This window comes from Oncorhynchus tshawytscha, linkage group LG17 (genome assembly GCF_018296145.1).
Source record: "Oncorhynchus tshawytscha isolate Ot180627B linkage group LG17, Otsh_v2.0, whole genome shotgun sequence".
Lineage (NCBI taxonomy): Eukaryota > Metazoa > Chordata > Actinopteri > Salmoniformes > Salmonidae > Oncorhynchus > Oncorhynchus tshawytscha.
This window is the reverse complement of record NC_056445.1, coordinates 23,021,105-23,046,848: the sequence shown is the minus strand read 5'-3', so window position 1 is coordinate 23,046,848 and position 25,744 is coordinate 23,021,105. Positions and strand designations below refer to the sequence as shown.

Below are 25,744 nucleotides of genomic sequence, written 5' to 3'. Positions count from 1 at the left end.
TAGGGACAGGGATAGGTATAGGGATAGGTATAGGGACAGGGATAGGGATAGGGACAGGTATAGGACAGGGATAGGTATAGGACAGGGATAGGTATAGGACAGGGATAGGTATAGGTATAGGACAGGGATAGGTATAGGGAAAGGATAGGTATAGGTATAGGGACAGGGATAGGTATAGGGACAGGGACAGGATAGGACAGGGATAGGTATAGGGACAGGGATAGGTATAGGTATAGGGACATAGGATAGGTATAGGAAAGGATAGGTATAGGTATAGGGACAGGGATAGGTATAGGGACAGGGACAGGGATAGGGACAGGGATAGGTATAGGGACAGGGATAGGTATAGGTATAGGGACAGGGATAGGTATAGGACAGGGATAGGTATAGGTATAGGATAGGCATAGGCATAGGCATAGGGACAGGGACAGGGATAGGTATAGGGACAGGGATAGGTATAGGTATAGGGACAGGGATAGGTATAGGGACAGGATAGGTATAGGCATAGGGACAGGACAGGATAGGTATAGGGACAGGGATAGGTATAGGGACAGGCATAGGTAGGTATAGGGACAGGGATAGGTATAGGACAGGGATAGGCATAGGCATAGGGACAGGGATAGGCATAGGGACAGGGATAGGTATAGGTATAGGTATAGGTATAGGTATAGGCATAGGACAGGACAGGGATAGGTATAGGGACAGGGATAGGCATAGGGACAGGATAGGCATAGGACAGGGATAGGTATAGGACAGGTATAGGCATAGGTATAGGGACAGGGATAGGTATAGGACAGGGACAGGCATAGGGACAGGATAGGTATAGGTATAGGACAGGGATAAGAACAGGTATAGGACAGGGATAGGTATAGGTATAGGGACAGGATAGGTATAGGACAGGTATAGGTATAGGTATAGGTATAGGGACAGGGATAGGTACAGGTATAGGTATAGGTATAGGGACAGGGATAGGTATAGGGACAGGGATAGGTATATAGGGACAGGTATAGGTATAGGGACAGGGATAGGTATAGGGACAGGGATAGGTATAGGTATAGGACAGGGATAGGTATAGGTATAGGTATAGGACAGGGATAGGTATAGGGACAGGGACAGGTATAGGTATAGGGACAAGGGATAGGTATAGGACAGGGATAGGTATAGGGACAGGGATAGGCATAGGACAGGGATAGGTATAGGGACAGGATAGGTATAGGACAGGGATAGGTATAGGACAGGGATAGGTATAGGACAGGGATAGGTATAGGGACAGGGTACAGGGATAGGTATAGGGACAGGGATAGGCATAGGGACAGGGCAATCAGGGATAGGTATAGGTATAGGGACAGGGATAGGTATAGGGACAGGGATAGGTATAGGTATAGGACAGGGATAGGTATAGGCATAGGGACAGGGATAGGTATAGGTATAGGGACAGGGATAGGTATAGGTATAGGACAGGGGATAGGTATAGGTATAGGGACAGGGATAGGTATAGTATAGGACAGGGCACAGGGATAGGTATAGGGACAGGGATAGGTATAGGGATAGGTATAGGGACAGGGATAGGTATAGGACAGGATAGGTATAGGGACAGGGATAGGTATAGGGACAGGGATAGGTATAGGACAGGGATAGGTATAGGTATAGGGACAGGGCACAGGGATAGGTATAGGGACAGGGATAGGGACAGGGATAGGGACAGGGATAGGTATAGGGACAGGGATAGGTATAGGGACAGGGATAGGTATAGGGACAGGGATAGGTATAGGGACAGTGACAGAGACAGGGACAGAGACGGGGATCGAGACAGACAGGGGAGAGAGAGATCAAAACACAGCTAGAAGAAAATAGAACATGTTTAGAAAGAGACATGGTGAGAGCGAGAGGCCGATCCTCAGGGATAAAGAAACAGAGAAGGAGAGACCGATCCTCAGGGATAAAGAAACAGAGAAGGAGAGACCGATCCTCAGGGATAAAGAAACAGAGAAGGAGAGACCGATCCTCAGGGATAAAGAAACAGAGAAGGAGAGACCGATCCTCAGGGATAAAGAAACAGAGAAGGAGAGACCGATCCTCAGGGATAAAGAAACAGAGAAGGAGAGACCGATCCTCAGGGATAAAGAAACAGAGAAGGAGAGACCGATCCTCAGGGATAAAGAAACAGAGAAAGAGAGACCGATCCTCAGGGATAAAGAAACAGAGAAGGAGAGACCGATCCTCAGGGATAAAGAAACAGAGAAGGAGAGACCGATCCTCAGGGATAAAGAAACAGAGAAGGAGAGACCGATCCTCAGGGATAAAGAAACAGAGAAGGAGAGACCGATCCTCAGGGATAAAGAAACAGAGAAGGAGAGACCGATCCTCAGGGATAAAGAAACAGAGAAGGAGAGACCGATCCTCAGGGATAAAGAAACAGAGAAGGAGAGACCGATCCTCAGGGATAAAGAAACAGAGAAGGAGAGACCGATCCTCAGGGATAAAGAAACAGAGAAGGAGAGACCGATCCTCAGGGATAAAGAAACAGAGAAGGAGAGACCGATCCTCAGGGAGAAAGAAACAGAGAAGAGAGACCGATCCTCAGGGATAAAGAAACAGAGAAGGAGAGACCGATCCTCAGGGAGAAAGAAAGAGAAGGAGAGACCGATCCTCAGGGATAAAGAAACAGAGAAGGAGAGACCGATCCTCAGGGAGAAGAAAGAGAGAGACCGATCCTCAGGGAAAAGAAAGAGAGACCGATCCTCAGAGAGAAAGAAAGAGACCGATCCTCAGAGAGAAAGAAAGAGAAGGAGAGACCGATCCTCAGGGAGAAAGAAAGAGAGAGAACTTCTGTGAGTGTAATGTTTACTGTTCATTTTTATTGTTTATTTCACTTTTGTATATTATCTACCTCACTTGCTTTGGTAATGTTAACATATGTTTCCCATGTCAATAAAGCCCCTTGAATTGAATGGAATTGAGGAGAGAGCAAACCTCAGGGAGAAATAGGAAGAGGTTGAGTAGACGGTAGTGTTGTAATCTCGCCTTCCTTTAGGGTTGCCTGGTATGAGATCTTCCCCCTGCCACCTCCCTGGGCAGAGACACAGTACACCTCCAACATCCCTCCTCCTCTCTCCCCCGGCCTGCCTAGATCCACTACCTCCTACTCGCACTCCCTACCTCTCTCCTTCCCTCTCTCACACCTACCTTGCGTTTCCACTCTTTCCTCCCTCTCTCTTTTTTCTCACCTCCCTCTCTAAGTCAGATGTATTTAAAGTGCATTTCACCTGGGTCTCCATTTCCCTCTTTCTGGAGTGTCAACAACCAGACATTTCACGTGGAATATCCGAGCAGGAAAAAGGTTACAATAGCGATTGGTGATTTTGGAAGACAGGCTATTCGCGGTTCCATCAATCAGACATCAAACATTCTGCACAAATGCATAAAGCAATAATAAAATAATCCACACAATAACTCACACCCAATGGCTTTTCCTCCCGAATTTAACCGCTTTTGGTGATCTGAACAGAAGGAGCACTGGACTCACAGAGAATGATATATTCTCTATTTTTCACTGCAGTCAGGGAGTGTTGAATATTTTATATCCGTTTTAAAAAGAACTCATTTGTCATGTATTCCACCTTGGGTCATACAAGGAAAAGGAAAGTTCTGGTCATATTGAGACATACGAGCACTATCCAAACATAGTGGTTTAAACTCCAATGCAGAGTTGTGGTGATAGGTAGTGAAGGATTATTTTTTCACATCAGTGTGTGTGTTTCTCATTCTTTATGAATTTCAAAGAGTGTGTGTCAGAGTTTGTATTTGGTAATTGGAGGGCAATCTGTTGGCGTCAGCTCGGCCTGATGGGAAATATGGCCCATTAGGGGCTGTCACTCAGAGTAATTCACTTCCTGGTTTCTCTGCTCGCGCTACGGCTCCCACGGCAATGAGAAATGGGCGAGCGGGAAAACAATTACCGTGGGAATTAAGAGTGCATCATAGCACCGGCTGGTTAAACGCTGTCCATCACCTCGTGACAGACACACACACACGTATTCATTTACCAACTCTCCATCACACACACATTGCAATGTTGTTTGATAGAATGAAGCTGAATGGCAGCTGTACTCAGTCATAGGCTTAATAGTACTTCAGGACAGGGTTGAGATCAGCTGTCACACACACACAAACCACACACACTAAGAACTGCTGAGCCAATTCCGTTGTGTGCATGGGAGGCCTGTCTTGAGACTGCAAATGTCATCGGAGCGCCAATCTACATCTGTCTGCACTGTCACCACTAAAGCTGTCACAACTGTTCACACACACACACACACACACATTTCACATGCCAATTCACACACCCAATACATTCAGGCATACTGCAGCTATAAATACATACAGCAGGGATCATCAACTAGATTCAGCCGTGGGACCAGTTTTTCTTGAGTGGATAGCCAGGGGTTCGGAACATAATTACAAATTATTGGTAAGACTTCAAATTGACCACAAGAAGCCCAAATGGATATAATATTTGACTAAAACACAATCATTTTAAACCTTGCTTACATTTGTGACCCTTTTCAGGAAGCTAGGCACACACACGTCACACGTCACTACCTCACAGGAGAGGCATTTGAAATTCTTCGTTTGGTGGTGATTTTTTGGGGAAGAAATGCCGTCTGGAACATTCCTTCACAATTTTCATTTGTTTTAATAACAAACGTGTATTCCATCTCTAAATATGAATAAAGTTGTTGGTTAGTTGGTTGAGCCTAGTTGGTTTAATCGCCAGCCTTCCCGCTAGCCATGATTGGCTGAGATACTGGATGGGCTGGACATGCCGGGAGATGAGTTTGGATTGGTCTGCCATGTAGAATGCCTCTGTCTATAACGTGAGCTGCTCAGTATGGGTTAACAATCGAGAACTACAAAAAATGTGCTCCTTTTCTCAACAACATTGATAACCTGAATTTAGCAGGCGCAATCGACAGATCAGTTGGGCTACTTTCTGCACACGCCACAGCCAGTGTGAACCGGAGTGACTTGACCCAACGCTGGCCAAGCAAGATGTAGCTACAAACAAGACAGAGTTAAATGGTTCCAGTCTACCGTGAAGCGTTCATCCATCTATACAGGTAAGAGTCGAGCTACATTTTCAAATGTTCTACGTTTCCGGCTCGCTAGCTACCATTATGTGTATGATCAGTGTAGTGATATTATTTCTATCTCAGAAAACATTATGTTTTAATTAACAATGCAAATGGCTATGTAGCTAGCTAACATTGAACCTAGTTGGTTAGCTTTAGCTACCCGCAGATTCATGAGTTGTAGTAGGAGTTGGGATTATGGTTCATTGTTTAGCTAGCTACATGTCTAAACAAAAGACTCCACTATGCAAGTAACCATTTCACCTTCTGTATCCTGTGCATGTGACAAATAAACTTAGATATGATTTGATATCGTGTGTGTTTACCAGAGACGGTAATGTGAAGAACAACGTGACCTGCACCAAAGTCAGATTAGGTGGCCAAATAAAATCCCCCGCGGTGCCGTCAGATGGGGAACCCTGACATACAGTATAGTCATACATATACAGTGGGGCAAAAAAGTATTTAGTCAGCCACCAATTGTGCAAGTTCTCCCACTTAAAAAGATGGCACTGTGCGATTTATCCACCGTCTTGGCACGGTGCAATTTATCCACCGTCTTAGCACGGTGCAATTTATCCACCGTCTTGGCACGGTGCAATTTATCCACCGTCTTGGCACGGTGCAATTTATCCACCGTCTTGGCACGGTGCAATTTATCCACCGTCTTGGCACGGTGCAATTTATCCCAGAACAAGTGCTAGTATACAAGCCAAAGGAGGTAGGAAGGAATGTGTTTGTGTTCAGGTCAGAACCTCATTAACTACAATGACAGTCTGGCCTTCCATCCATGGGCTGGGTCCCAATACTCTGAAAACATCCTTCTTCCCTTGGCCTCTTTCCATATGTCCTGTGCTGGTCTCCTAAGAGGAAGTACTTGTCCTTGCCAATTCAGTTTTCCAAACGAGTGTTAAGTGTATATGTAGTCTGATAACCTATAATATGTGCTATGATATGGTTTCTATGGATTTGCAGGAAAGGTGGCGCGGCCCCAAGTCAACCTTGTGGCTCCTGACACAACACTGATTGAAGAGGGATTTCCAGCGGCACTAATGAATCCAATCTGAAGGTTTTCCCGACCGCGGTCATGGACTCAGAGAATTCCCAAAACGCTGCTGTCAACGGAGAGTCCGTCAACGTCACCACTAAAATAAAAACACTCCCTCCATACTGTCCTACCAAGCAAAAAGGCAGCAACTGCTAATTTGGTCAAAAATGTGTTGTGTGTAAATGTGTCATTTTTGCTACATTCAATACATGCTTAATCATGTGGACAAGTATCCTGTCTATATTGCATTGTGTTTTGAAAATGGGGGGGTCATGTTAGCAGTAACTGCATAAAGTTACTGTAAAACCAAAGTAAATAAAAGCCATTTTTCTCAGTTCCACTATGAGCAGTTACTGCCATTTTGCTTTTTGGTAGGGCAGAATAGATAAGGAATGAGGTGGTGATGAAGTATGTGTGTGTGTATTAGTGTGTGTGTGTGTGTGTGTGTACATGTACCTAAGGAGTGAAAGAAGAGATGGAGGAAAGAAGAGGTAGAACAGGAGGAAGAGACAGAGCCCGAGGAGGAAGAGAGAAGGATTGATAAAGAGTGACAGAGGGACTGGGTCTGTCTCTATAGAGGAAGGGAGGGAGGGAGGGAGACAGGAGAGGGAGGGAGGTAGGGAGGGAGAGAGGAGAGGGAGGGAGGTAGGGAGGGAGAGAGGAGGTAGAACAGGAGGAAGAGAGAAGGATTGATAAAGAGTGACAGAGGGACTGGGTCTGTCTCTATAGAGGAAGGGAGGGAGGGAGGGAGACAGGAGAGGGAGGGAGGTAGGGAGGTAGGGAGGGAGAGAGGGGGAGAAAGGAGAGGAGAGGGGAGGGAGGGGAGGGAGAGAGAGAGGGAGAGGGAGGAGGGAGAGGAGGGGGAGGGAGAGAGGGAGGAAAGAAGAGGTAGAACAGGAGGAAGAGACAGAGCCCGAGGAGGAAGAGAGAAGGATTGATAAAGAGTGACAGAGGGACTGGGTCTGTCTCTATAGAGGAAGGGAGGGAGGGAGGGAGACAGGAGAGGGAGGGAGGTAGGGAGGGAGAGAGGGAGGGAGGAGAAAGGAGAGGAGAGAGGGAGGGAGGGGAGAGGAGAGGAGAGGAGAGAGGGGAGGGAGGGGAGAGGAGAGGGAGGGGAGAGGAGAGGGAGGGGAGAGGAGAGGGAGGGAGGGGAGAGGGAGGGAGACAGGAGAGGGAGGGAGGGAGGTAGGGAGGGAGGAGAAAGGAGAGGAGAGAGGGAGGGAGGGGAGAGGAGAGAGGGAGGGAGGGGAGAGGAGAGGGAGGGAGAGAGGGGATGAGAAGGGAGTGAACGAATGAGACCAAAAGACAGACGTGATAGATGTGAAAAAGACAGATCCAAACAGAGATGGACTGAGAGAGAAGACAATATCTAGACTTTTGTGTTTCACACACACACACACACACACACCTTAATCAACTGCTGATTATCCCTCCCCCTCTCCAGACAGAGCCAGAAGCACACTGACGCCAACACCAGAGAGATTAAAAACAGGGCTATGCATATGCTGTAGACATGCTACAGTGATAATGCTTCCTTCCTTCCTTTAGTCCTTGAACCACTGGTCACACGCAAATACACAAACACGCTCACAATCAAATCTAATTTTATTTGTCACATGTGACGAATACAACAGGTGTAGACCTTCGTGAAACACTTACTAACAAGCCCTTAACCAACAGTGCAGCTTTAAGAAACTACTTTTAAAAAAGAGATAAGAGAAACAAATAATTAAAGAGGCGCAATAAATAACGATAGCAGGGCGAAATACAGGGTGTACCGGTACAGAGTCAATGTGGAGGCTATAGACAGGGTGTACCGGTACAGAGTCAATGTGGAGGCTATAGACAGGGTGTACCGGTACAGAGTCAATGTGGAGGCTATAGACAGGGTGTACCGGTACAGAGTCAATGTGGAGGCTATAGACAGGGTGTACCGGTACAGAGTCAATGTGGAGGCTATAGACAGGGTGTACCAGTACAGAGTCAATGTGGAGGCTATAGACAGGGTGTACCGGTACAGAGTCAATGTGGAGGCTATAGACAGGGTGTACCGGTACAGAGTCAATGTGGAGGCTATAGACAGGGTGTACCGGTACAGAGTCAATGTGGAGGCTATAGACAGGGTGCACCACAGAGTCAATGTGGAGGCTATAGACAGGGTGTACCGGTACAGAGTCAATGTGGAGGCTATAGACAGGGTGTACCGGTACAGACTCAATGTGGAGGCTATAGACAGGGTGCACCGGTACAGAGTCAATGTGGAGGCTATAGACAGGGTGCACCTTTACAGAGTCAATGTGGAGGCTATAGACAGGGTGTACCGGTACAGACTCAATGTGGAGGCTATAGACAGTGTGTACCGGTACAGAGTCAATGTGGAGGCTATAGACAGGGTGTACCGGTACAGACTCAATGTGGAGGCTATAGACAGGGTGTACCGGTACAGAGTCAATGTGGAGGCTATAGACAGGGTGTACCGGTACAGAGTCAATGTGGAGGCTATAGACAGGGTGTACCGGTACAGAGTCAATGTGGAGGCTATAGACAGGGTGTACCGGTACAGAGTCAATGTGGAGGCTATAGACAGGGTGTACCGGTACAGAGTCAATGTGGAGGCTATAGACAGGGTGTACCGGTACAGACTCAATGTGGAGGCTATAGACAGTGTGTACCGGTACAGAGTCAATGTGGAGGCTATAGACAGGGTGTACCGGTACAGACTCAATGTGGAGGCTATAGACAGGGTGTACCGGTACAGAGTCAATGTGGAGGCTATAGACAGGGTGTACCGGTACAGAGTCAATGTGGAGGCTATAGACAGGGTGTACCGGTACAGAGTCAATGTGGAGGCTATAGACAGGGTGTACCGGTACAGAGTCAATGTGGAGGCTATAGACAGGGTGTACCGGTACAGACTCAATGTGGAGGCTATAGACAGGGTGTACCAATACAGAGTCAATGTGGAGGCTATAGACAGGGGGTACGGGTACAGAGTCAATGTGGAGGCTATAGACAGGGTGTACCAGTACAGAGTCAATGTGGAGGCTATATACAGGGTGTACTGGTACAGAGTCAATGTGGAGGCTATAGACAGGGTGTACTGTCTATAGACAGGGTGTACCGGTACAGAGTCAATGTGGAGGCTATAGACAGGGTGTACCGGTACAGAGTCAATGTGGAGGCTATAGACAGGGTGTACCGGTACAGAGTCAATGTGGAGGCTATAGACAGGGTGTACCAGTACAGAGTCAATGTGGAGGCTATATACAGGGTGTACTGTCTATAGACAGGGTGTACCGGTACAGAGTCAATGTGGAGGCTATAGACAGGGTGTACTGTCTATAGACAGGGTGTACCGGTACAGAGTCAATGTGGAGGCTATAGACAGAGGGTACCAGTACAAAGTCAATGTGGAGGCTATAGACAGGGTGTACCAGTACAGAGTCAATGTGGAGGCTATAGACAGGGTGTACCAGCACAGAGTCAATGTGGAGGCTATAGACAGGGTGTACTGTCTATAGACAGGGTGTACCGGTACAGAGTCAATGTGGAGGCTATAGACAGGGTGTACCAGTACAGAGTCAATGTGGAGGCTATAGACAGGGTGTACCGGTACAGAGTCAATGTGGAGGCTATAGACAGTGGGTACCGGTACAGAGTCAATGTGGAGGCTATATACAGGGTGTACCGTCTATAGACAGGGTGTACTGGTACAGAGTCAATGTGGAGGCTATAGACAGGGTGTACCGTCTATAGACAGGGTGTACCGTCTATAGACAGGGTGTACCGTCTATAGACAGGGTGTACCGGTACAGAGTGAATGTGCGGGGGCACCGGTTGAGGTAATATGTACATGTAGGTAATGAAAGTTATGGTACACTGGCTGTAGTTATGTTATGAAAGGTGTTATGAAAGGTGTTATGAAAGGTGACTATGCAACTAGTCTGGGTAGCCATTTGATTAGATGTTCAGGAGTCTTATGGCTTGGGGGTAGAAGCTGTTTAGAAGCCTCTTGGACCTAGACTTGGTGCTCTGGTACCACTTGCCGTGTGGTAGCAGAGAGAACAATCTCCGACTAGGGTGGCTGGAGTCTGACAATTTTTAGGGCCTTCCTCTGACACCGCCTGGTATAGAGCTCCTTGGATGGCAAGCTTGGCCCTGTGATGTACTGGGCCGTATGCACTACCCTCTGTAGTGCCTTGCAGTCGGAGGCAGAGCGTTTGCCATACCAGGCAGTGATGAAACCCATCAGGATGACCTCGATGGTGCAGCTGTAATATATTTAAATGAGTGGACTGTGGAATGCTTGTTATCGGTAATTAATGTTTTACAAAGCTTTTTCTTAGGACACTCCAGAGCTCACTGTGTGTGGCTAACGGTTTGTATTGTTACACAGGGTAAATACATTCAACATCTCTCTAATGTTCACAGAACTAAAGGAAACTTAATTAAAACTCAAGAGTTATGTTGAGTGAGGAGTAGGTACATGAGAGAGAGACCCATGACAGCAACACAATTAGACCCAACCAAATCATGAGAAAAAAAATACTTGACACATTGGAAAGAATTTACCAAAAAACAGAGGGAACTAGAATGATATTTGGCCCTAAACAGAGTACACAGTGGCAGAATACCTGACCACTGTGACTGACCCAAACGTAAGGAAATCTTTGACTATGTACAGTCTCAATGAGCATAGCCTTGCTATTGAGAAAGGCCATCGTAGGCAGACTTGGAGAAGACAGGCTATGTGCACACTGCCCACAAAATGAGGTGAAAACTGAGCTGCACTTCCTAACCTCCTGCCAAATGTATGACCATATTAGAGACACACATTTCCCTCAGATTACACAGATCCACAAAGAATTCGATAACAAATCCAATTTTGTTAGACTCCCATATGTACTGGGTGAAATACCAGTGTGTCATCACAGCAGCAAGATTTGTGACCTATTGGCACAAAAAAAGGGCAACCAGTGAAGAACAAACAATTGTAAATACAACCCATAATTATGTTGATTTTCACTTTTGTACTTTAATTATTTGCACATCGTTACAACACTGTATAGAGACATAATGACATTCTAAATGTCTTTTGGAACTTTTGTAAGTGTAATGTTTCCTGTAGAGGTCGACCGACTATGATTTTTCAACGCCAATACCGCTTAAAAAAGCAAATACCGATTAATCGGATGATTTTATTTTATTTTTATTTGTAATAATGACAATTACAACAATACTGAATGAACACTTATTTCCACTTAATACATCAATAAAATCAATTTAGTGTCATAAATAATGAAACATGTTCAATTTGGTTTAAATAATGCAAAAACAAAGTGTTGGAGAAGAAAGTAAAAGTGCAATATGTGCCATGTCCCTCTCTCTCTCCCATGTAAAGCTAACGTTTCAGTTCCTTGCTCAGAACATGAGAACATATGAGGTAAGAAGCTTTAGGTTGTAGTTATTATAGGACTATTTCTCTCTATACCATTTCTATTTCATATACCTTTTACTATTGGATGTTCTTATAGGCACTATAGTACTGCTAGTAACAGTATAGCTTCCATACCTCTCCTCGCCCCTACCTGGGCTCGAACCAGGAACACATGGACAACAGCCACCCTCGAAGCATCGTTACGCATCGCTCCACAAAAGCTGAGGCTCTTGCAGAGCAAGGGGAACAACTACTTCAAGGTATCAGAGCGAGCGACGTCGCTGATAGAAACGCTATTAGCGCACACCCCGCAAACGAGCTAGCCATTTCACATCGGTTACACCAGCCTAATCTCGGGAGTTGATAGGCTTGAAGCCATAAACAGCTCAATGCTTGAAGCACAGCGAAGAGCAGCTGGCAAACGCACGAAAGTGCTGTTTGAATGAATGTTTACGAGCCTGCTGCTGCCTACCATCGCTCAGTCAGACTGCTCTATCAAATCATAGACTTAATTGTAACATAATAACACACAGAAATACGAGCCTTAGGTCATTAATATCGTCAAATCCGGAAACTATCATTTTGAAAACTAAACATTTATTCTTTCAGTGAAATACGGAACCGTTCCGTATTTTATCGAACAGGTGGCATTCCTAAGTCTAAATATTCCTGTTACATTGCACAACCTTCAATGTCATAATTACGTAAAATTCTGGCAAATTAGTTCGCAATGAGCCAGGCGGCCCAAACTGTTGCATATACCCTGACTGCGTGCAAGAGAAGTGACACGATTTTCCTAGTTTAATATTGCCTGCTAACCTGGATTTCTGTTCACTAAATATGCAGGTTTAAATAAATATACTTCTGTGTATTGATTTTAAGAAAGGCATGTTTATGGTTAGGTACATTCATGCGAGATTGTGCTTTTTTGGCAAATGCACTTTTGTTAAATCAACCCCGTTTGGCGAAGTTGGCGGTCTTTAATAGGAAGAAATAGTCTTCACACAGTTCGCAACGAGCCAGGCGGCCCAAACTGCTGCATATACCCTGACTCTGTTGCACAGAAAGAAAGAGAAGTGACACCCGTTTGGCGAAGTAGGCTATCATTCAATGATAAATTAATAGGCACCGCATAATTTATATGCAACGCAGGACTAGCTAGATAAACTAGTAATATCATCAACCATGTGTTGTTAACTAGTGGTTTTGTTAAGACTGATTTTTTTTATAAGATAAGTTTAATGCTAGCTAGCATCTTACCTTGGCTCCTTGCTGCACTCGCATAACAGGTAGTCAGCCTGCCACACAGTCTCCTCGTGGAGTGCAATGTAATCGGCCATGATCCGTGTCCAAAAATTCAGATTACCGATTGCTATGAAAACTTGAAATCGGCCCTAATCAGCCATTCCGATTAATCGGTCGACCTCTAGTTTCCTGTTAATTTTTTATTGTTTATTATCTACTTCACTTGCTTTGACAATGTAAACATACATTTCCCATGCCAATAAAGCCCTTAAATTGAATTGAAATTGAATTAAGAGATTGTGTGTGTGTGATCCCACTTATATACTCCACAGTTAACCCCTGACCCACGTCTTCCCCTCCTCCAGACTACTCCTTTACATCTCCCCATCCTCTATCTTTATGGATGGTCTGTTAACTGTTAAAATTTGATTTGATTTGATTTGTTTACACCCCTCCTACGCACGCACACACACACGAGGTGGTCTTCCCATATGGTTGGTCTAGTCACTAGGCGGTTGAGGAAACACACACACATATCTGTGTTGGCCTGCCAAGGCTAGTGGTTCAGTCTAGTGGTCCACTACACCATGAGTGCTGCTGTGGTGGGAAAAAGTGAAATTTATTACTGATTCTAAGTGTTATAATAAGACCAATTCTGAGTATTGTGGTTAGAAACTATTGCAGAAAATAAACAGTATTTTGTGTTATTTCCTCTCTGGTCTTCATAGACCGATACATACTGGGGAAATGAGCGAGGACCAATCACTATCTCTCTATGTGTGAAATTACAGTGTTGAGGGGACTCCGGGATGCTGGACTTCTAGGCAGAGTTGCAAAGAAAAAGCCATATCTCAGACTGGCCAATAAAAAGGACAGATCAAGATGGGCACAAGAACACAGACACTGGACAGAGGAACTCTGCTTAGAACGCCAACATCCCAGAGTCGCCTCTTCACTGTTGACATTGAGACTGGTGTTTTGCGGGTACTATTTAATGAAGCTGCCATTTGAGGACTTGTGAGGCTTCTGTTTCTCAAAATAGACACTAATGTACTTGTCCTCTTGCACCGGGGCCTCCCGCTCCTCTTTCTATTCTGGTTAGAACCAGTTGTTCTGTGAAGGGAGTAGTACACAGCGCTGTACGAGAACTTCAGTTTCTTGTCAATTTCTCGCATGGAATAGCCTTCATTTCTCAGAACAATTATAGACTGACAAGTTTCAGAAGAAAGGTCTTTGTTTCTGGCCAATTTGAGCCTGCAATCGAACCCACAAATGCTGACTCTCCAGATACTTAACTAGTCTAAAGAAGAACAGTTTTATTGCTTCTTTAATCAGACAACAGTTTTCAGCTGTGCTAACATTGCAAAAGGGTTTTCTAATTATCAGTTAGCCTTTTAAAATGATAAACTTGGATTAGCTAACACAAAGTGCCATTGGAACACAGGAGTGATGGTTGCTGATAATAGTCCTCTGTACGCCTACGTAGATATTCCATTAAAACGTTTCCAGCTACAATAGTCATTTACAACATTAACAATGTCTACACTGTATTTCTGATCAATTTGATGCTATTTTAAATGGACAAAAATGTTTTTGCTTTTCTTTCAAAAACAAGGACATTTCTTAATGTGTATTACACACACACACTCCATTCTGGGTTAGTGATCTGCTTAAGATTCCAACACAAGCAACAGAACACAGAAAATACACAGACACAGTATCTGTCTCTCCATCAATCTCTGTTTAAATTGGCACAGAGCGACAGAGACAAGCCTCCCCTGCGTTTATTTTTTATGTGTTCTGCTGCTTGTGTTGGAGCCTTGAGCCGATCACTGCTGTGTGTGTATGTGTGTGTGTGTGTGTGTCCTCTGAGAATCACCACCTCTTCTCACATCACTTCAGCACTGTTTGTTTGTGGAGCAGGATGACATACTGTACTCTCAGCCACACACTGATCAAAGGGGTTTCTCTCTGTGTTTGTGCAATTGTAGAACCCCTTCAGTGACAGTAGCCACTAGAACCAGGAGTAACGATAGCGAGCACCGACAACAACCAGTACTTGACTCTCCTGTGTAGCTAGAGTGTTCAACATAACTGGCATGTGTTGGCTTTTAAAAATGTTCCTTCTTTCATCTCACAATCATCCTCATCATTTCCCACATATTGTAATGGACGAGCATTATTGTCATGTGGTAACGCTAGTCATCACTGTAATAACTGTCTGATTACATAAGACCTACAGTCACAAATCCATCATCATTACTGTGCCTCTACATAAAACCAGGCGCTGATACATGCAGAAGTTAACATAATCAACAATGACCGTGTACAGCCAGTGTACGTGAACTACGACCGCGTACAGCCAGTGTACGTGAACTACGACCGCGTACAGCCAGTGTACGTGAACTACGACCGCGTACAGCCAGTGTACGTGAACTACGACCGCGTACAGCCAGTGTACGTGAACTACGACCGCGTACAGCCAGTGTACGTGAACTATGACCGTGTACAGCCAGTGTACATGAACTACGACCGTGTACAGCCAGTGTACCTGAACTACGACCGTGTACAGCCAGTGTACGTGAACTACGACCGTGTACAGCCAGTGTACGTGAACTACGACCGTGTACAGCCAGTGTACCTGAACTACGACCGTGTACAGCCAGTGTACCTGAACTACGACCGTGTACAGCCAGTGTACGTGAACTACGACCGTGTACAGCCAGTGTACGTGAACTACGACCGTGTACAGCCAGTGTACCTGAACTACGACCGTGTACAGCCAGTGTACCTGAACTACGACCGTGTACAGCCAGTGTACCTGAACTACGACCGTGTACAGCCAGTGTACGTGAACTACGACCGTGTACAGCCAGTGTACCTGAACTACGACCGTGTACAGCCAGTGTACTACGAACCGTGTACAGCCCAGTGTACCTGAACTACGACCGTGTACAGCCAGTGTACCTGAACTACGACCGTGTACAGCCAGTGTACCTGAACTACGACCGTGTACAGCCAGTGTACGTGAACTATGACCGTGTACAGCCAGTGTACGTGAACTACGACCGTGTACAGCCAGTGTACGTGAACTACGACCGTGTACAGCCAGTGTACGTGAACTACGACCGTGTACAGCCAGTGTACCTGAACTACGACCGTGTACAGCCAGTGTACCTGAACTACGACCGTGTACAGCCAGTGTACCTGAACTACGACCGTGTACAGCCAGTGTACTGTGTACAGCCAGTGTACCTGAACTACGACCGTGTACAGCCAGTGTACCTGAACTACGACCGTGTACAGCCAGTGTACCTGAACTACGACCGTGTACAGCTAGTGTACTTGAACTATGACCGTGTACAGCCAGTGTACCTGAACTACGACCGTGTACAGCCAGTGTACGTGAACTACGACCGTGTACAGCCAGTGTACGTGAACTACGACCGTGTACAGCCAGTGTACCTGAACTACGACCGTGTACAGCCAGTGTACCTGAACTACGACCGTGTACAGCTAGTGTACCTGAACTACGACCGTGTACAGCCAGTGTACCTGAACTACGACCGTGTACAGCCAGTGTACGTGAACTACGACCGTGTACAGCCAGTGTACCTGAACTACGACCGTGTACAGCCAGTGTACCTGAACTACGACCGTGTACAGCCAGTGTACCTGAACTACGACCGTGTACAGCCAGTGTACCTGAACTACGACCGTGTACAGCCAGTGTACCTGAACTACGACCGTGTACAGCCAGTGTACCTGAACTACGACCGTGTACAGCCAGTGTACCTGAACTACGACCGTGTACAGCCAGTGTACCTGAACTACGACCGTGTACAGCCAGTGTACCTGAACTACGACCGTGTACAGCCAGTGTACCTGAACTACGACCGTGTACAGCCAGTGTACCTGAACTACGACCGTGTACAGCCAGTGTACCTGAACTACGACCGTGTACAGCCAGTGTACCTGAACTACGACCGTGTACAGCCAGTGTACCTGAACTACGACCGTGTACAGCTAGTGTACCTGAACTACGACCGTGTACAGCTAGTATGTGTACAGCTAGTACCTGAACTACGACCGTGTACAGCTAGTACCTGAACTGTGTACAGCTAGTACCTGAACTACGACCGTGTACAGCTAGTACCTGAACTACGACCGTGTACAGCTAGTACCTGAACTACGACCGTGTACAGCTAGTACCTGAACTACGACCGTGTACAGCTAGTACCTGAACTACGACCGTGTACAGCTAGTATGTGTACAGCTAGTATATGTGAACTATGACCGTGTACAGCTAGTATGTGTACAGCTAGTACCTGAACTACGACCGTGAAGCTAGTGTACCTGAACTACGACCGTGTACAGCTAGTATGTGTACAGCTAGTACCTGAACTATGACCGTGTACAGCTAGTACCTGAACTACGACCGTGTACAGCTAGTACCTGAACTACGACCGTGTACAGCTAGTGTACCTGAACTACGACCGTGTACAGCTAGTACCTGAACTACGACCGTGTACAGCTAGTATGTGTACAGCTAGTATATGTGAACTATGACCGTGTACAGCTAGTACCTGAACTGTACAGCTAGTGTACCTGAACTACGACCGTGTACAGCTAGTATGTGTACAGCTAGTACCTGAACTATGACCGTGTACAGCTAGTATATGTGAACTACGACCGTGTACAGCTAGTATGTGTACAGCTAGTGTACCTGAACTACGACTGTGTACAGCTAGTATGTGTACAGCTAGTATATGTGAACTACGACCGTGTACAGCTAGTATGTGTACAGCTAGTATATGTGAACTATGACCGTGTACAGCTAGTATGTGTACAGCTAGTGTACCTGAACTACGACCGTGTACAGCTAGTATGTGTACAGCTAGTATATGTGAACTATGACCGTGTACAGCTAGTATGTGTACAGCTAGTATACCTGAACTACGACCGTGTACAGCTAGTGTACCTGAACTACGACTGTGTACAGCTAGTATGTGTACAGCTAGTATATGTGAACTATGACCGTGTACAGCTAGTATGTGTACAGCTAGTGTACCTGAACTACGACCGTGTACAGCTAGTATGTGTACAGCTAGTATATGTGAACTATGACCGTGTACAGCTAGTATGTGTACAGCTAGTGTACCTGAACTACGACCGTGTACAGCTAGTATGTGTACAGCTAGTATATGTGAACTATGACCGTGTACAGCTAGTATGTGTACAGCTAGTGTACCTGAACTACGACCGTGTACAGCTAGTGTACCTGAACTACGACCGTGTACAGCTAGTATGTGTACAGCTAGTATATGTGATCTACGACCGTGTACAGCTAGTGTACCTGAACTACGACCGTGTACAGCTAGTATGTGTACAGCTAGTATATGTGAACTACGACCGTGTACAGCTAGTATGTGTACAGCTAGTATATGTGAACTATGACCGTGTACAGCTAGTATGTGTACAGCTAGTGTACCTGAACTACGACCGTGTACAGCTAGTATGTGTACAGCTAGTATATGTGAACTACCGACAGCTAGTGTACCTGAACTACGACCGTGTACAGCTAGTATGTGTACAGCTAGTATATGTGAACTATGACCGTGTACAGCTAGTATATGTGAACTATGACCGTGTACAGCTAGTATATGTACAGCTAGTATATGTGAACTATGACCGTGTACAGCTAGTATGTGTACAGCTAGTATATGTGAACTACGACCGTGTACAGCTAGTATATGTACAGCTAGTATATGTGAACTATGACCGTGTACAGCTAGTATGTGTACAGCTAGTATATATCTGAACCATGGCCATGAAATCATCTGCTATTGATTTTCCTGTGTGTGTGTGTCCCGCTATGTGGTGCTGAGAGGTTTTGGAAAAGGGCCTCACAGCTTTGGAATATTGTGAATGACTCGAGCCTCAAGATGGGAAAATATGTATCATTGTCTCCCAAAGAAAACTCCACAAACATTACCTACCCTAATAGAACCCTCCACCTTCCATTTGACTCACACACACTTTTATGAGTCAGGGAATAAGCCTGCGGGGGTTGACAAAACCTTGTCCAGATGGACAGTCTATAGTCCACCCACTGTTTCACAGACTTGTCTGTATGGACCATTGCCTTGTCCCAAAAAAAGCCCAACTTTCAGTGTAACCCAGTACAACACACACACAGGCTACACAACAGTTCCTCAGGGACACCATTTTCTGTCAAAGCAAGCTTGTGCTAGGAATACATAGCACAGGCCTATTCAAACATTGGATTTGATGCCAGCAGTCTTGTGGGACTGGTACAAAATGACACTTCCAAATACTGTACCACATGGCAGTTGATATGTACATACTGATGTTTGATTCCTTTTCCTAATTTAACTGTAAGATGTAAATATTGTTTTGTTTTTATTGTTCCTGGAGGCTGTTGCCATGGTGATGTACAAGCCTACCCTTTAGCTCTTTACACGCAGTTTAAGCACGCGCACAAACACACAGTTCCCATGCTCTCCGTCCCTCTTGCTTCATAGGTGTACGCCTTTCCCATCTTCAACGGTCTTGTTCCTCACTCTCTCCCATCAGTGCACCTCAACACGGCTGTAAAAGCCGTACGCCCGGTCCTTTGATCTAACTGATCACCTATCTGTCCTCTCTTCTTTACTGATAGAGATGGGAAGGAGAGGCCTGGAGGAAAGGGACTATTCTCACAGTCTAAAGTTGTCTTTATACGAGGCTACAAGGTTCCATTTTGTCCTGAAATACTATCCTTTTATGAGTTTACAGCATATCACAAACACTTGGACTATGTTATGGTCATTTATTAATAGTAGCCTATTTAATGTATCAATGACAGCACACTGGCTTAGGTCTACACACCATGAGGCCTTCAACTGGCCCTCAATAGGCACTGAGTGTTTAGGCTACTGATCAATGCCAAATGTTCATGCTTGTCGCTCTGACCAGATGTAACATAGTAGACATATTTTGAGGTACCTCCAAGTCATATGATACTGTATGTAGGAATGGTTTGGTTACTTAAGACATTAAGACACAAATGAATGCTATTTGATTTGTAACATATCATACGGATTGGAGAACGTAACATATCCTACTAAATGGTGGGATACATAAGAACGTCCCAAACCATACTAATTCATCTGAGACCAGGTTGAAATTAACAAATATATTTACAATGAAACATCAACATTTGCAGTAGTAAGTGATTAGGCTACAGGTCATTGCTTGCAACACCACCTTCGGACAAAACCATGCATCATTATAATGTATAGCCAGGGTCAGTGTAAAAGTGCACAACAATTTGACAGCTGTCAAGATTGATGCCAATTTTATGCACAGTTTGTGCGCCAAATTTATATCTAACGCAAAGCCCCTTCTCGGACACAAAGACTGCAACCAGGCTTTAGCAGAGGCTGCCTCCGGCTTTCCTGAATTCACATAAAGTAATTGGTCTCATGTCAGTTTGCATAAAAGTGCTATGCTCCAACTTTGGCGCAACAGCCCGTCTTTTTCAACGTAGACCATCAATAGAAGTATGTCAATAGTAGTATCAACAAGGCAATCTTCTTCATATGACATGAGTGTATGTTGACGACTTCGTTTACCTCAGTAGGTTTGGCAGAGGTATGGAGCCCGAGGCTGTCCCCAGGATTCCCCTTTTCCCACTCAGTAATTTCTCCACCAGGACCACATTCCCGGTCCGGGCCGCTTCTAGTAGTTCTTGTTCCTTCCCCATCTCGACCGAACTTCTTCTAATCCCGGATTTATAATCCAAAACCGGTATGTGGAAAGAGAATAACGGCGGTGGGGGACACCCCTTCACTGTATCGTGTAAAAAAACATATCAGTGTGTTGTTTTTACTGCATGTTGCAGTCAGCGTTCCCTCAAATTCAAATGGGTAGGTTACCGTCCGCGGTGTGCTGCAAGGTTGGCAGGCTCATTTGCAGAACGAGTCCATTGTCGAACCGAACGCAGGAATGAAGAACCGTATATAGCGCATTTTGCACGGTGCTGCCTGCTGCAGCTGGCTCGAGGGAACTACGAACAAGCCGGTTGCCAAACCCAGACCGCCACTCGCGCTCTTCTCTCTCGGTTCGGCTATTTTGTCCTCTCTTCTCTCCCCGTGTTGCCCAACAAACACGTTGTGTGGTGTCCTCTCGTTCTGTCTGTCTGTTATTGTAGCATCCCAATCGCTCCCTCTTTCTTTCTCTCCAGTTCTCCACTTTCTTCGAACCGCACTCACCACAGTGCCTAATGGTATCCTGTCTAATACAACGTTGTACGGTATGGGCGTGGATGGCGGGTTACAGCACCAACCGGAGGCGAAAAGGCTTTGTTATTTATTTGCTAATTTAAGAAAGTCACAGGTTATATGAAAATGCTCCTATATTCGGATAGCAGTCAGCTTTAGGAGGAATATCGATGTGTATATTCCACTATTGAGCGAATAACGGGAGCACATTTAATTATTATTGGTTTATCAAGATAACCGTCCAAAATACATAAATCAGTGGATGCTGTAAAACAAAAATATGGGCCATATAGTGAAAATAATAGCAGCCTTGGTCTATGCCACCTGTTTGTGTGACAAAACAAGCAAGAGCCCGATGGTTTTTAACGGTCTGCTCTGTCCATTGACAGGCTTGGATTGAGACACACCCCCTTTGTCAATCTCTTCATCCCTTGCCAGATTTTTTTTTTTTACCGTTATTTAACCTTTATTTACCTAGGCAAGTCAGTTAAGAACAAATTCTTATTTACAATGAGGCCTACTCCGCCCAAACCCTCACCTAAACCGGCCAATTGTGCGCCGCCCTATGGGACCCCCAATCACAGCCGGTTGTGATACAGCCCAGGATCAAACCAGGGTCTGTAGTGACGCTTCTAGCACTGAGATGCAGTGTCTTAGACCGCCACTCTGTGACCTGCAGATAATACCCAATTATTCACTAGTGCACTATTGGTTAATTAGGAATGATGTCACTATTTCAGTAACAATGCTGTAAATTATAGGAACACACAGCTGTGTGATTGTGCCCTGGCTCCTGTCTGGACCTCTGATGTGAGCTCAGTGCATTGCTTCCTGTCTTGCTGGGAAGAGAAGAACGTCCTATTGAGAGAGATGGAGAAAAACAGAGAGTAGGACTTCATATAGCCTACTAAACGAGAGGGAGGAGAGGAATCTCCTTGCCAGAGAGAGAGAGAGAGAAGCAGCTGCAGCCCCATGGGGTGTTGGATAGAGATACTACAATCTGACTGTCAGGGGAGAGCAGTGAAGCTGATCTCATAAGCCAAATCTATTCCATAGCAGAACCGCAGACACATACAAGACAGTCCTTGTTTCACTCCATTGTTTAGCTGTCGTTCGGTCATTTCATTGGTGATGAGAGGAGAAATGTGTGCTTCAAAACGAGTCAAACCTATTAAATGATACGTTTTTTTTTTGTTTTCTACTCTTCTCCTTTCTGATTTTTAACTGGATTATATGACAAAACCACAGCAAGGGGCGCATTCAGCAAGACGCAACGTTTTGGAACACAGGCGCTCAAAATATGCTATAAAAAAACAAAGTTTGTCTCTGACACATACAATAAGGAATCACCTTGCCTATTTTCATGGCATTTCTATTTGCAACATTTGACTATTGAACCTTCCTCTGGGTGACTACAGGGGAAAATAAGGTCAATACACATACCTACCAGTAGATGTCCCACTTGGACTGCTTTTCTGTCTTCATCAAGGACGTTGGCAGCATACACAACACTGGACAGTAAGGGCTCTGTCTCAATCCATCCATGTCATCTCCTTGACTACTCGGATCCGAAAGACATGTCCACAATTAACTATAAGCAGTCTAGCACATTAAATATGGCCGACATCACAGGGCCATTATTTTGACCAGCAAACATTGGTTTCTGTTGCTCATCAGGGGAAGTCCCCACTTCATAAGGTGTTGAGGTGTTTTTCACTACACATTCTGAAGGGTGCGCTCATCGTGTTGATCTGAGCCAGGTGGCTCGTCCACTGCTCCTCCCACTTAAGCCAGAGCCATTGAGATGCCTTCTCTGGCTCTTTTTCAGTTAATGTTTCCTCAATTCCTTTTCAAAAAACACTGGAGAAGGCCTGAGTGGAGGGATCTTGGACCATCCCCTTCAATACGTTTGAGAAGGAGGCCAGGCGATACTCTAGAACCCTCAAATTTAAATCTGGACCTCTAAGCCAGTTCCACTGCTTTTTTTCTCCACCATGGGACACCAGGTGGTGCAATTAATTATCAGGTAGAACAGAAAACCAGCAGCACTCTGGACCACCAGGGTAGGATTTTATTACTCCTGATCTAGGACGTGAGGAGTCAAGAATACGTATTGAGAATGAGCCTAGCCTCTTGTCTATCTATGCGGCAGACCTTTCGCTGTGTTCCCTTTACTCAAATCAAATGTATTTATATAGCCCTTCGTACATCAGCTGATATCTCAAAGTGCTGTACAGAAACCCAGCCTAAAACCCCAAACAGCAAGCAATGCAGGTGTAGAAGCACAGTGGCTAGGAAAAACTCCCTAGAGAGGCCAAAACCTAGGAAGAAACCTAGAGAGGAACCAGGCTATGAGTGGTGGCCAGTCCTCTTCTGGCTGTACCGGGTGGAGATTATAGCAGAACATGGCCAAGATGTTCAAATGACCAGCATGGTCAAATAATAATAATCACAGTAGTTGTCGAGGGTGCGGCAAGTCAGCACCTCAGGAGTAAATGTCAGTAGGCTTTTCATAGCCGATCATTAAGAGTATCTATACCACTCCTGCTGTCTTTAGAGAGTTGAAAACAGCAGGTCTGGGACAGGTAGCACGTCCGGTGAACAGGTCAGGATTCCATAGCCGCAGGCAGAACAGTTGAAACTGGAGCAGCAGCACGGCCAGGTGGACTGGGCACAACAAGGAGTCATCATGCCAGGTAGTCCTGAGGCATGGTCCTAGGGCTCAGGTCCTCCGAGAGAAAGAGAGAATTAGAAAGCATACTTAAATTCACACAGGACACCGGATAAGACAGGAGAAGTACTCCAGATATAACAAATTGACCCTAGCCCCCTGACACAAACTACTGCAGCATAAATACTGGAGGCTGAGACAGGAGGGGTCAGGAGACACTGTGGCCCCATCCGATGATACCCCCGGACAGGGCCAAACGGGAAGGATATAACCCCACCCACTTTGCCAAAGCACAGTCCCCACACCACTAGAGGGATATCTTCAACCACCAACTTACTATCCTGAGACAAGGCCGAGTATTGCCCACAAATATCTCCGCCACGGCACAACCCAAGTGGGGGGCGTCAACCCAGACAGGAAGATCACGTCAGTGACTCCACTCAAGTGACGCACCCCTCCTAGGGACGGCATGAAAGAGCACCAGTAAGACAGTGACTCAGCCCCTGTAATAGGGTTAGAGGCAGAGAGGGGAACCGGCCAGGCAGAGACAGCAAGAGCGGTTCATTGCTCCAGAGCCTTTCTGTTCACCTTCACACTCCTGGGCCAGACTACACTCAATCATATGACCCACTGAAGAGATGAGTCTTCAATAAAGACTTAAAGGTTGAGACCGAGTCTGCGTCTCTCACATGGGTAGGCGGACCATTCCATAAAAATGGAGCTCTATAGGAGAAAGCCCTGCCTCCAGCTGTTTGCTTAGAAATTCTAGGGACAATTAGGAGGCCTGCGTCTTGTGACCGTAGCGTACGTGTAGGTATGTACGGCAGGACCAAATCAGAGAGATAGGTAGGAGCAAGCCCATGTAATGCTTTGTAGGTTAGCAGTAAAACCTTGAAATCAGCCCTTGCCTTAACAGGAAGCCAGTGTGGGGAGGTTAGTCAGGATTCTAGCACCCGTATTTGAAACTAACTGAAGTTTATTTAGTGCTTTATCCGGGTAGCCGGAAAGTAGAGCATTGCAGTAGTCTAACCTAGAAGTAACAAAAGCATGGATACATTTTTCTGCATCATTTTTGGACAGAAAGTTTCTGATTTTTGCAATGTTACGTAGATGGAAAAAAGCGGTCCTTGAAACAGTCTTGATATGTTCGTCAAAAGAGAGATCAGGGTCCAGAGTAAAGCCGAGGTCCTTCAGTTTTGTTGTAGACGACTGTACAACCATCAAGATTAATTGTCAGATTCAACAGAAGATCTTTGTTTCTTGGGACATAGAACAAGCATCTGTTTTGTCCGAGTTTAAAAGTAGAACGTTTGCAGCCATCCACTTCCTGTCATCCGCAGAGCAGTGAAAGTTAACATGTTTTCGAATGACATCCAAAGATTGACAACGTTCACTACAACTATTTTCCTTAAAAAAAAATCGTTAAAACTATCCATAATTCTTATCAAGACTAGTATAAGTGATTAGGCAAACATGTATATACTCCTCAGTGCAAAATCCTAAGTGCCCTTCACAGTGGTGCCCTCCACTGGTAGACGCTTGGTCTTCAATCCCTTGTCAATGTCTGATACTTTCAGCAGCTTCCTCTATCCACTCCTCCCATGGAAGTGTTTGCTCTGTCCCGTTAGTGGACTGGTGGAAGTTCCCTTGTCCAGATGCACCAGGTTTAAACCCCCCACAATTCACTAGAAAGACAGATGACCTTGGGTGTGCACCATGTTTCATAAGATATACATTTTGATCATTTATCTGATACTTTTGTCCCCCCAGACCTGGGGAATTCAACTTAAGGGCAATTCCGCCACTTTTCAACCTCATTCATTATTGCCGTCTACATATTTGAAAATCACTGTTTTTAAAATGTATTTACTTTTGATGTCATTGGGCAGAACTAACTTTATATATATTTTTCTCTCTACAAAACAT

At 45.4% G+C, this 25,744-nt stretch overlaps 1 protein-coding gene across 1 annotated transcript in view; it reads right to left on the bottom strand.

The window, feature by feature from the left end:
* The window catches only part of LOC112237188 (ankyrin repeat and sterile alpha motif domain-containing protein 1B), a 394,948-nt gene extending 373,496 nt beyond the window's left edge, over nt 1-21,452 (bottom strand). The window contains 1 exon segment of the mRNA XM_042299987.1: nt 20,500-21,452. Within this exon segment, the coding sequence (XP_042155921.1) occupies nt 20,500-20,630 (131 nt within the window). The 5' untranslated portion in view covers nt 20,631-21,452.
* Between the last annotated feature and the right edge of the window lie 4,292 nt (nt 21,453-25,744).